Source organism: Otolemur garnettii, unplaced genomic scaffold (genome assembly GCF_000181295.1).
Source record: "Otolemur garnettii isolate 467f Iridium unplaced genomic scaffold, OtoGar3 scaffold00002, whole genome shotgun sequence".
Taxonomy (NCBI): domain Eukaryota; kingdom Metazoa; phylum Chordata; class Mammalia; order Primates; family Galagidae; genus Otolemur; species Otolemur garnettii.
In genome coordinates, this window is record NW_003852397.1 from 6103375 (window position 1) to 6116327 (window position 12953).

Sequence of the window (12953 nt, forward strand, 5' to 3'; positions counted from 1 at the left end):
GCATTTTACTTCAGTTTCAGGAACAGTTTAAAATTCTTACTTGCTTGATTTTTCAGTTAAACTTGTTGAAGTTTAGCAGTTTTAACTGTATGGACTTTGTCATTTCTAGAATTTTTTAAGTCCACAAAGGATAAATGACAGATAGATAGATAGATTGATGATTGATTGATTCTTGGAAACTGAGACTTTAATTGAAGTGATGTTGAACGAAAAGATATTATTCACTGTTTTGCTTAAAGTCAAAGGTTTTAAGAGTCTATTTAGGGTATTAAGTGAGGACTTACTATAGTTGATTTTATTTGTGGTAGTGATGGTAGTAAGTACTGAACCATTTCTCCTAAGGGAAATGCAAGATTCAGTTCCTGTGAGCCTCTGATCACAATACTTTGTTAATCAGTCAATATTTTCATGTGAGTTTCTGTTTAAAGACAGAAACTAGTTTAAAGTATGATGTTCAGTTCAGTAAGTTAGGTGTATTAAATGCATTGGGAACTTACAATGGGTTTATCAGGACATAAGCCTGAGGAGCATCTATATATATTGTTGATTCATTAATAATGTACTTGCAGCCAACAGCACTATAACTCATGCCTGGACAAAGCTTATCTAATGTGTATTTTCTCCATAAAGCCCCTCAGAGCTGGCTATCCTGTGCTTGGTAACCTTAGACAGATTCAGCACTATGCTTGGGAACTATTTTAAACAGCAAGATCACCTACAAACAATGTGAAAAACATTCCAGTAAATAGACCATGGAAAAGACAGTTGTTCATGGTATGAGAACAGAAATTAAAGAGCAGAGTGCACCTTGTTGAACCTCGGCTGGGAACTTAAGCTTTGGACAGCTCAAATTTTCACCACTCTATGCATGTACATGTCTGCAAATGACTGCAAAAACATATGCATTGATTTAGCAGTGGTTCTCAACCTTCCTAATGCTGTGACCCTTTAATACCGTCATGTTGTGGCGACTCCAACCATAAAATTATTTTTGTTCCTACTTTGTAACTGTAAATTTGCTACTGTTATGAATCATAATGTAAATATCTGATATTCAGGATATGTGTTCATTGTTACAAAGGGGTCACAACCCACAGGTTGAGAACCTCTGATTTAGAGATTACAAATAAATTTTAATGAGGAAACAAATTCCCAAACACGGACACTGCAAATGATGAGGATCAACCATGTATGTTCAAAATGAAAGAAAAACTTAAGCCAATTACATCTTTAAAACATTTTCAGGCTATTAAAACAGACATTTTGAGCCAGATTCAAGTTACTTTTTTCCCTTCAAAAATTTTAATATTCAGCAGTATCCTTGCCAGAAGCCATGAGTCTTATCAGCATAAATCATGGAATTGTTGTCTTTTTGGTACTACTGTGGAATTTAATCTGGTTTCTGCAGTAAGAAGTTAGCCCTCTTATGATAAGGAAGAAACCTTAGCTTATCTCAGTAAGTGGTAAATTAAAAGTTGCTCTCTAAACTATTCCAACAGTGTTTTAATGAATTAATCTCAACCTAATTAGGTAGATGTTGATAGTTCCTTCAATTTGTACCACTGTGCTTTTGATAATTATGTCTTCCTCCTTAAGTGGTGGTATGGCTTTCAAATATCCATAAAACTGAACAACTTAGTATTTTAACTCTGGCCTTTGTGAGTTTAATTTTACCTGAGAGCTATTTATGATATATAACTGGATGGTATACATTCTAGCAGAAGTTCAGATGTCAACACCATTCCAGTGAACAAGAGCTTAAATTCCAACTATTGGACATTGTAATAATAGAAGATCCACAGTGAGGTGAAGACTGATACCAATGAAATTAGATAATGCTGTTACTTTGTGGGATTTGTATGGCTATGATCACCTAAGCATTTAGCTTGGAATATATGTAGCTCTAAGAGCTAAGAAGGAACATTACGAGAGTGGTAATTGAAATGGAAGTCAATGTCATTTGGATAGACAGTGATTTGTGTGGAATTTTTTTTCATCTTTCTTCAGTGACTTTATGCCTAAGACTGTTGGCATTGATCCAAGTCCATTTACTGTGCGTAAACCGGATGAAACTGGAAAATCAGTATTGGGGTAAGATATGTGTATACAATGAAATATTAAAGACTCATGTAAAGTAATTTCCACCAAAACTAATAATCTGATCACATTATTTGGGACACAGTTCACTTATTGTATCTACATAAAAAGGTTATAGCGCTGGTTTCACTGAAGTATTCCACCCTGAAGGTAGAATGTATGGGATTTCAACAATGCAGTGTATTTTATTGGTTTTAATTGGGAATATCCGATGGCATAAAGGCCAGTAACAGATACTTGTGTTATATCCTATAAATAGCTCAGTGTTCTCTGTTTCCAACATAAAATACTTAAGCAAAAATTCCTATTTATTTTATTTATTTTTATTGGATCCTAAGGAAAAGAAAAACAAATACAGTCTAACAGGGAACTCAGTGGATTTTCTGTGTATTACTGTAACATTACCAGCGGGGTGGGGGGGGACTATCATTATATCCAGTGAAGAAGGTTTACCACATCTGTATCTTCGTACTTAGACTGGAGTGAAATGTGTTGTTTTCTGGGATAAGAATCTCTGACTACCTAGTCCCAGTGATAATATTTCTTCTAGATTCTGGCCAGGAAACTGGCCAGGCTATAGATACAGAGTCCTAATCATATTTGGGGATATCTGTGGGGTCTTAATAAGATTGTAGCCACATTGAGTTTTTACAGTGGGACAGATACACCATTTCTGTGGTGGACAGATGTGGCCTTTATATCGTTCATGTTAAACCTTGACTAGGTGCTGAGAGGAATTGAAAAGAAGGAAAGACTTCAGGTGTATACAATTCAGGGAGTTCCCAGGACAAATGAATAAATGTCCAGCCATATTCGTTTGTAGCATAGACATGCTAGTAACTTTAATTTTTAGTTGCAAAGAGTCAGAAACGAATTGTTTTCTACAATATCTAATACATAGACAAAATTGCATTTTCCTTTCTTACAACTTTTCAGAATATTATGGCATTTTTAGTTTCTTCTAGATAATTTTTAAAGTATGAATGAAATAATAAACATTTTTTATAAATGTGAAAAGTATCATTATAAAATGTTTTCTGAACTTAAAAAAGATATCCTTAAAGCACTGTCTTGGGTAGGTGAAAATAAATAAGATATTCTTAGTATTCTCAAATTTGACACTAAAATAAAAGTAAAGAATTGTGTAAATGCAGTTTTTTTTTTGTTTTTTCCCATCTATTTCCTACTCTTCAGTAAATATGCTTATTTACTGATAACACAATAAATGTTAAGGTCTAGTTTATATTCATGAGTAAAAATTCATAGGAGAAAGGCAAGTGTACCTGGAGTCGATTGACTTTTGATCTTTTCATGAAGCTTTTATAAGTTATAGATAGTTTTGCTAATATTTCAAACATAAAATTTGAAAATATCCAAAGCAAAGGAAGGCTCAGCCATCAAATGGTGAGACTTTACTGCATTCTGCAAGTGCATATTGGTGTATTTTTAAAAGTTATAACAGGGCTTACATTCATATAAGTTCAGTATATGTACATAGAAAAATATTGAGCTTTTCCCTGTAGCACAACTTGAGTCCAGGAATTAATTTCTCAGAGTCATTTTCTCATGCATCCTTAGGACTAAGGCTTTAGGACAGAGTGATACATAGTGCTGAGGGCTCGTTTAAAGAGGCTTCACATCCATATTCATCTTTTTAAAGAAACAAAAGCAATAGAGAAGAAGCTATACTACAGAGGAAAACAGCAGCCAGCGCCCCACCACCCCCCAGCGAGGAGGCTGTGTCCAGCAGCTCTGAGGATGACTCTGGGACGGACCGGGAAGAGGAGGGCTCTGTGTCTCAGCGCTCCACTCCTGTGAAGATGACTGACACAGGGGACAGTACCAAAGTGACTGAGGTGCGGGGGAAGGAGACTTACACAGTCTAGCCTGAGGCTCTGGAAAATGATCTTTAAAATTCTGCTTTCAGTTAAAAGGCCGAGAGCAAGAAAATGTCCTGTTGTCTCACTCACACCATGTTCATGTTAGCATGTGTTGGCTGAGGTGCCACGTGAGATGAGTACATTTAGTGTAGACATAATCAAAAAGGGTTTATATTTTAAAATAAAACTGATGTCTTTGCTCCCACATATAATGGTGAATTTCTTACCACTACAGAATTTTTAAGGGAATACTGTCCCTCTTTGAGCGGCCCATCTACTTGAGGTCCCCTTATTCCTAGGATGTAGGATTTGGACCTGGCCCTCACAATCTTTGAATAGCTCCAATGGGAAATTAATCTGTTCAGTTCAGTATTAGCACATAGATGGCCACCTCCCTACCTGGACACCTCCTTAACTTGACCTAATTTTCATAGACAGACATGCACCCCATGTATGTATCAGTACAGTTGGCAGTTTGTTACCGTCCCTGGGGTGGCCAACTTACACAGGTTCTATGTTAAGGGAAGAACAAATGGAACTAAATAACAAAGGAACCAAATCCAGCTTTGAGGAAATTTGATTTCTAAAAATAGCCAAAAGTCATTTAGAAATAGATGCGGCAAATAGAAATGTGCTAATACCAGAACTGAATCTATATTCCAGGAGTTGGCAAACTACAACTACAACAACTGATTGGCCAAATCCAACCTACTGTCTTTTTTTGGTAAATGAAGTATTGTTAGAACCCAGCCTACTTGTTGATGTGTCGAATGTGACCACCTTTGTGTTACAGCAGCAGAGCTGAGTAGTTGCAACAGGGAAGGTATAACCCAAAGAGCTTAAAACATCTGCTACCTTTCCTTTTACAGAAGAAACTCCTGTATTATACAAAAGCAACCTAGTAATTATTTAACAGAGCTTTTTTACATCCCCAAATAAACTATTTTTAGAAGAAATGGAAATCAACCCTTTTTAGTCCATTAACTGAGAAGTTTAACAAACAGATTAAAGAAACACTGTGATTGCTTTTGTGGAAAAATTCACAGGTTCATTTTTTTCATCTTTGGAAATTCTTCATATGTTCAGTGTCTAAAAATTCTTCCTGGTTCTTTTTTCTTTTTTTCACCCACAGAATGTTGTCCAGCCTATGAAAGAAGTATATGGAATTAACCTCTCAGATAGCCTCTCAGAAGAAGATTTTGCCATTTATTCAAGGTAAGATATTTTCATGTAGAGATGTAGGAAAAAATGCCAATTTATGATTATGAGTAACATGTCTAGTTTAGCTTTTAAAAAAGTGAAAATAGTCAATAGTACAGAAGGAAATGGATTTCACTTGACAGCATTTAGGGGGTTAAATTCTAAAACATTGATTTATATTTGGAGTTAAAGAGCTAAGTACGTGAGCCTCAATGATAAAAGTTTATAATGCATACAGATATTTGCGCTGCCCAGGTATAAGCTGCAAACCAAAGTACAAATAGATTATTATTTTTTTTTTATAGACAAATAGATTATTACATTCAGATCCTCAAGATCAAGGTATCTTTTTTTTGGCTGGGGCTGGGTTTGAACCCACCACCTCCAGCATATGGGGCTGTTGCCCTACCCTTTTAAGCCACAGGTGCTGCCCCAAGATCAAGGTATCTTCTTATAAAATAAATCTGAGATGTTAACGAGAATGAGGATCTTGGATTCTCGTTAGCTCTGGGATGCTGGTGGGAGTGGTGGCTGAGGAGTAAAAGGGAGCAGTGATGATAGGGCACCAATTCACAGCGTTACAGACCATCATTAGGCAGATCGAGGCAGGAGGAGAGGATCCCCCCAAAGGTGCTTCCACAAATCATATGCATAATTTTGTATGTGTGCTCTTCTGCAGAGATGTATAGTTATCAGATTTTAAAAATGATCCTTCACCCATAAGTCCTCAAGAACCTGATGAGACGGCTGCAGACCCCTCATCAGCATAATACACGCATTCAGAGGACTTGATTATTGCATGTGTACGTAGGTCCACTTCACACAAACTTGGCCGTGTAAAGTGTATACCGTAACATGAGCAGTAATCTCCAGTTATTTTTTAAGGAGGGTATTTCATTTGCAGAAACCATTGACCTAGATATTGTCAGCTTTTTATTTCAAACTAATCAGATCTTCTCAATAATAAATAAAATATAAAAGGCACAGCATTTCTTGATGGTAGAGGCAGCTCCCATAACCTACATTTTTGTGACCGTGCATCATTGCCTGGCCAGAAGCCAATTTAGTCATCCAGAACACAGCCAGATTCTCCCCATTCCTGGACACACACATACACACACACATACACACACACAGGGTCCTGGGGCATCACGGCTGTCAGAACTCCGTAGCTAAACTCTTTTGTAGCTGAACTGGGCCTGTATAAGTAACATGGTCTACAAGCATGAATTATCTGGGGTTGGTGACTGAATAATATGACTTTGCTTATTGCAGAGACGGTATGTACGTATGTCAAGAACTAAAATTTTGCCTCAGGCCAGTTAAGCAAAAAGAGTGTCCCCTGCCTGAGGCACGACTTTCACCTGGAGCCTTATTAGCTCAGATGGCTGCTCCAGCCCACTTTTAGTTCTCCCTTCTCAAGAAGAGAAATACAGTCCTGTTCAGAACAGTCTAAGAAGGTTGCAGGAGAAGGGGTCAGTGCACGGGTTCCTCTTACCCACATTCTGCACCCCGTGGGCTGATGGTACCCACTGAAGTTTGTGCAGCTCATGGACAGTGCCCTGGCCTGGCTTACAGGTCACAGCTTCTGCCTGGCGTCCCCCAGCGCCCTGTAGGGAAGGGAAGCCATGCAGCTGGCACTGGTTCTTGTAGCCCCTCATCCTGCCTCCCGTCCTTCTGCCTGTTTGTCCTGCACTGGGCCTCGGTACCTTCAGACTCCGGGTTTTGCAGTGTGATTCTCAGTGCTGAGCCCTGCTCTGTCTTCCTTCCCCTCATCTTTTCTAATGTGTTTGCTTCTCTGTCTTAACCAGACCTAGAAGCTTTCTCCTTACTTCCTTGAAGCCTCATATACCTGTCAATTGGTTTTTTCTTTTTAAATTCTGACTGGGTATGTGCTTGATTTGTGAGAAAATACAGTTCTGAAGAAATAGTCAATGTTATCTGCCAGTCTTCTCCTGCTAAAAAAAAAAACATTCAGAATTTTTTTCATTTCTGAAGATAAAAACTGAATAAAAGTAAGCCACTTGAAAGTTTTTCAGTAGCACCGTAATGATTTAATAATTTCTGTGCTTTTCTTGACCTTTATAAAAGCTAATGAAACATAAATGATAAACTTATCCATAGTCATCAAAAGAAAATATTTTTAAATAGAGAAATGGAAAGGAAATTAGCTCTTTAATCCTGCCCCATAACCTTTCATGGGCACATTAGAACAGAACTGCAAAACGACATCCCTGGGGGAAGATGGGTGCATGCAGCAGAGGCAGCTTCCAGCAGGAGTGCACTTGGGAAACAGCTGCGTGGTGTGCTCCAGCCTGCTGAGCTGGCCTGGCCACTCCCTCTGGCTCTGAGGGTAAAGCCTGCATTAGTGCTGTCCATGGCTTCTGGGAGGAGGGGTGTGTGGCCATGGTACACCCCAGCTGGTCCTCCATCTTGGTTGGAAATGTTCCTCTGAGGAGTGATGGGGAGAGCCGGGTCCGTGGCCAGGGCTCTCAGCAGCATCCCTGCTTCAAGAGGCGGGCCCCTCACTCCATCCTGCCCTTGCCACACCAGTTGTCTCACTGTAAGCACCACCCTGCAGGCCTCCGCTTGCTTTCTGCATTCCACGGTGAGATGTGTGTCACCCTCAGATGCCGCAGGCTCTGAAAGATCATCTGTCCAGCTTCAGGAGCATTTCTGTTCAAGTTCTGCAGTATGGTTAAATTAATAGAAATGTAATAACGGGCACATTTTATTTCATTCTTATATGTCTGGTTAGACTTCCATTTTAAGGATAAACCCTTCTCCTTTACTTCTAACAAACCCACTCTTAATTCAGGCAAAGTTTCTCATTCCGTAAAATAACACTGATGTGCTTTTCTGGAATAAGCATACTACTGTCGTGCGAAAGCTCACACCATTTTGTGTGATCTTCTGAATTACTTGTAAGCGCTTCCTCCTTTAGCTTACTGTTATCCATTGTAATTTTAGGTTTGTTCAGCTGGGGCAGAGTCAGCATAAACAAGACCGGAGCAGCCAGCAACTCTGTTCCAGGTGCTCGGATGGAGTTATAAAATTGTAAGTTATAAATTGTAGTGTGGCAGGCCCTTAAGGAAATCTTCGTAATGATGTCATTCATAGAGCTTTTATTAGAAGGCATTTTAAGAAAAATACTGTCTTGTCACCAAATTAGTATAAACACTAAAGGATCTCCTCCTATACCTTACTCAAGGAAAACCAGGTCTCTGGGGAATGAGGAAGAGATGGACAGCCTTGATAGCACTTGAAATGCACCCTTTGGAGGTGGAATCAGAGTCCGTGGAGGCTTTCTTGAGAACTCTGCCCTCCACTGGGGAGAGGTGGGATGATGAAACTGTTCTGCCCCTGGAGGCAGGCTCCTTAAGTTCAAGGCAAGACTTTTGAGGGCATGGATGGATTTGTCTCTTCTAGCTATATGTCATCAGTTCTGATAACTTGCTATAAGTTAAAAGATGTTGTGTTCTTTGAACTATGTTGAAAGCATCCTGGTTTTTTACCTTGAGCAAATTAAGTGCTGTGTGGCTCAGTTTTCTCATCTGCAAAAGGGAATAACAAAATCAGCTACTTCGTAGGAAGGTGAGGAGACGTAAATGAAATGATGCATATAAAGTGCTTAGAACAGTGTCTCAACTACATTCACAGGAAGTTGTGATCATCACCATCATCATCATCTTCATATTTATCATTATTCTCTGCTTCTTGGGACTAAGAGGATTCCCTGATGCCTGTGTGCAGTTGAGTTTCTTCTATAACGGGTCACTGTTGAAATTGAATGAGGTAGTGGATGTGAGGCATCTAGATCAGTAGCTGGCATGTAGTTGACATTTAGCAAATTTTTCTTTCCTTTGCTTAGACCAGCTTTTTGCCAGTTTGGTTAATGAATTATGTATTTAATAGGTAGTGATTGCCTAACTTCTGTGTCCTACATCTGCATGTTTCTGATTACTGGTTCAGAGGCTGTTACAGTAATCCCGGCAAAAGCCTTAGAGAGTAAATGGCTGTGAGGATTTTGAGAATGGGGTGGCTCTGGGAACTATTTAGGAGATGAAATGGGCAGAACGTGGATCCTGATTTATGGATGGGGAGGAAAAAGGTGTCATCAAAGATCATCCTTAGGTTTTTTGATTTGTGTAACAGGTTCGACTGATTGATTCATTCATTCACTTATTTAGCAGGTAGCTATTCGGTCTGTCAATGTTAGGACCATTCAAAGCTGCCATTTACGGAGGTAAGGAGAGCTGCAAGAGGATCCAATTTGGCTTTAAAGTAGCATAAAGTGGAGGAACTCAGAAGAGAGCCTGGGCTGGGGAAGGAAATAGTTGTGAGTGATAATTAAAGCCACTAGGTAGGGTGGAGATTGCCCCAAATGAGAGACTAGAGTGAGAGTATCTAACAGCCAGGGCAGAGAGGGAGAGAAAACCTGCAGTGTAAACAGAGATGGCTAATCAGAGTAATGGAAGGAAAACCAGACAGGATTTTATCACAACCTCCACATGGCTGTTTATTCCTTCTCTTTTTCCCCTATCACTTCTTTTTTCTTTTTGTCTCTCTTTTCTGGCATATATACTCCTATTAATTTAAAGATCATTTTGGGGTTCCCAAATAAATTGAGATACATGTGGCCAAAGAAGGAAATTCTTTAACTGTGTTAGTAAAATAAGAGACTTTGTTGACCAAATTGTTTATACAGATTGATTCTCGTATTAAAACCGTGTGGTACGGCTCATGAGGAGAGGAGGAAATGAATATAGCATATAAAACAGAACCGCGTCCCTGTTTTCTTCAACATGGTTTCTACTCTGATGTAAATTGGCTTCTTACAGTTATCACTTTCACATTCTTTTTCTTAAAATATTTAATATTTTCTTTTCTTAGTCCTGGCACAAATGAAAATCTCATAGATCTAGAATTTTTTAACCTTTTCCACTTAATTAGTGAAGAATCTATCATAAGGGTTTTGCACAGCATCTTCAGCAAAACAACAAAGAGCTGGGCAGGCGCTGCTTTGTGTTGCCATGGCAACGGCCCAAGAGTGTTTTTGGTGTTTTATTTGGGGGTAGGGGAGGTATGTGTATGCTTTAAATTGAAACTCTGCAACCAGGTTCTTAAAATGTCAACTATTCATTTTTAGCCTTTTAAGCTATGCCAAAACCAAGAGAAATTAGGTTTATATGAGATTCTCGAAATTCTCCTCGTGTTATGTTTTAGCTTATAGTATATTTAAAAATCATTCTAAGTTCATATACATATGTATCTGCTCATCTCTGGATAGTTCATTTTATTACCAGTTTTTCTTGAAATCACGAAGCAAACCAATTTCTCTTTTCTAAATACAAGGTATTTATGATACCAAATGTAAAAAAATATTGATAGTAAATAGCTGGCCTGAAGCCAGTGGAATGGGGACTCCTGATATGGGAGTATAGAAATCTGGATGCTTTCACCCAAGGCCGTGCAGGACATTGCCTAGAAATGGATGCTAAAGCCCAAACTAGTCAATGTGTGTGCTGTCAGTCCAAGGACCCAAGTCTTATTTTACCTGCACGTAAAATACAAGTACCTCCCTGTGCTTCAGACCACTCCCCGAGTGTGTGGGTGGTGATCGGGAGAACTGACATCAGCCAGCATTAACCAAAAGCTCCATGTGGGATGGGTACCACTCTGTGTACCTTAACCTATATTAACTCAGTTCCCACAATGACCTTATGAACTAGATCTTATCACTTCCATTTTACCAATTGGGAAACTGAAGCTCAGAGAAGTTATGCACCTTGCCTGAGGCCAAACAGTGAGCAACCGGGAGGATCAGGATTCATACCCAGGCAAGCTTGACTCCAGAGCCTATGATCTCCTTCACTCAGCTATGAATGCCTAGTGCTACCAGCTGCTTTTCTAACTCCTGGGGTACACATAGTGGGTTATTTGCATTAACAGACCTGCCATTGCTCCTCTGACCTGGATCTGTAGTCACGTCTGTGTGTAGACATAATATGTCTGCTCTTGATACTAATTTTTTTTTTAATATTTAAAGAGAATATACCTGTATTCTTTCTCCAGTATCCAGCATATTGTCCCTAATATAGACATACTTAAATTTCTTGGGCAAGCATACTTCACTTGACTGATTTGGTAACATGGTGTAGAGGTTGCCTGGCTGACCATCACCAGAGTGGAACAGTATTGCTGATACTCAGGGTTATTACAGTCCTGCATGTTGTATGGTCTAGAGAGCAACCCATTTTTGTGTCCCCAGAACAGAACCTTAAGTTGAGTGCTCAGTAAATAGTCATTGAAATATCTGAATCTCACCCCTCACCCAGCCCCCTGTTACGGTCAGAGTGTGTGTGAAGCCCCCTGCACATCCCTAGAAGGCTCTGGTGCCCACTGGTTTTCAGCCACCTTCCCAGTGGCTTGCTCACTCATCCTTGAATGCTTTTGAGTGCTTCCCCTGTTCTGTTTTTTTTCTCATAAGCCTCTGCCCCCTCCTGTTTCTTTGTTTGTCTACTTTCTTCTGAAAGGAAAAAAAAAAAGTAAGCACACTTAAACTTTTAGCATTTTTCCCCTTTATTCTGCTTCCACTGCCTCTGTGACTAAATGCCCAGTGAGAAGGACCAGAGTGGCAGGACTTGCTGTGCCCAGTGGGCCCGGTGCTGTGGAGCCAACTAGTGAGTCACTGTATTTGTGCAAGACTAACATGTTCTCATTTTACACTCCTACCAGTTCTCTGGGAGTTGTTAACTAAGCAGCAAAGGCCGATCAGTGGTAGATTAAAAAGATACAAGCGCACATATCATTAGTGCCTGCTATTCTGTGGCTCACTTATTCCAGGAATAAAGAGTCTCACTCTTTAAAAATTACTTCTAACAAATGGTTCAAAATATAATACAGAGTTTTTATAAATAATAATAAATATAAATAGTAATAAATAATTCAGGATTCTTCCAGCACAAGATAAGCCAAAATGTAATGCAAGGTAAATAAGAGTGCTTACTGGTTTAGGAACCGATGGTCGTATTTGTTCCCTAACTAGCTCTCATGAGAAGTGGTATTTACTGACCACGAAGTGAATGCATGTCCGTGTGGGCTTCTGCAAGGGAAGAATTCCACAAATCACAGCCCGCTCTTACAAGTTACTTAGAGCGCTTCTTCAACTGATGACTTGAGCCCAACAAAATGGCTGTGACTAACTCAACTTCATTTAGTTTCCATGATGTAATTTTCAATAATGTGTTCCCCATATACAAGTTACCACCTGGGCCAAGGCCCCCGCAGCCCCAGTTGGTTTCATCTAGTCCTCTGTAGATAAGGCTCTGGTCTCTGTGCTGCAGGCACAGAGTATTTCTACCTCCTTGTTATCTTTTCTGAACACCTGGAGTGCAGTCCTTAAAGGTTTGAGGATTAGAGCAGGTGGAGGCAGTGATCAATGATTAATCAGCTAATTCCCTCCACAGGCAGGAGATAATAGGTGATAACAGTTCCACAGCCCAAGGAAACTGGGATGTGACCTCTTCTTTCACCCCAGAAGTTACCAAGACAGACTTGCTTCCTCTTTCATATCGGCATTTACTTTTCTCTCTCTTATTTTTGACTTTTTCTGTATACCTTTTCTATTTCTATTTGCCTCTTTCTATGCCCCCTTTTTCCATTTCTTTTGTTTTTACCTTCCTCTCACTTTCTCTCTTTCTCTTTCACCGTCCCCTCTCCATCCTCTCCAGGTCATTATAGCTTTTCTTTTCTTTTAAATACAGTAATTACGCT

General features: G+C 39.5%; 1 protein-coding gene across 1 annotated transcript in view; it reads left to right on the top strand.

The window, feature by feature from the left end:
- FIG4 (FIG4 phosphoinositide 5-phosphatase) overlaps positions 1 to 12953 on the top strand; it is a 98463-nt gene that overhangs the window by 65830 nt on the left and 19680 nt on the right. Inside the window, exons 18-21 of the mRNA XM_003781817.3 lie at positions 2008 to 2091; positions 3758 to 3953; positions 5110 to 5192; positions 8148 to 8234. Coding sequence (XP_003781865.2) covers positions 2008 to 2091; positions 3758 to 3953; positions 5110 to 5192; positions 8148 to 8234 — 450 coding nt within the window. The remainder of the gene's footprint in view (positions 1 to 2007; positions 2092 to 3757; positions 3954 to 5109; positions 5193 to 8147; positions 8235 to 12953) is intronic.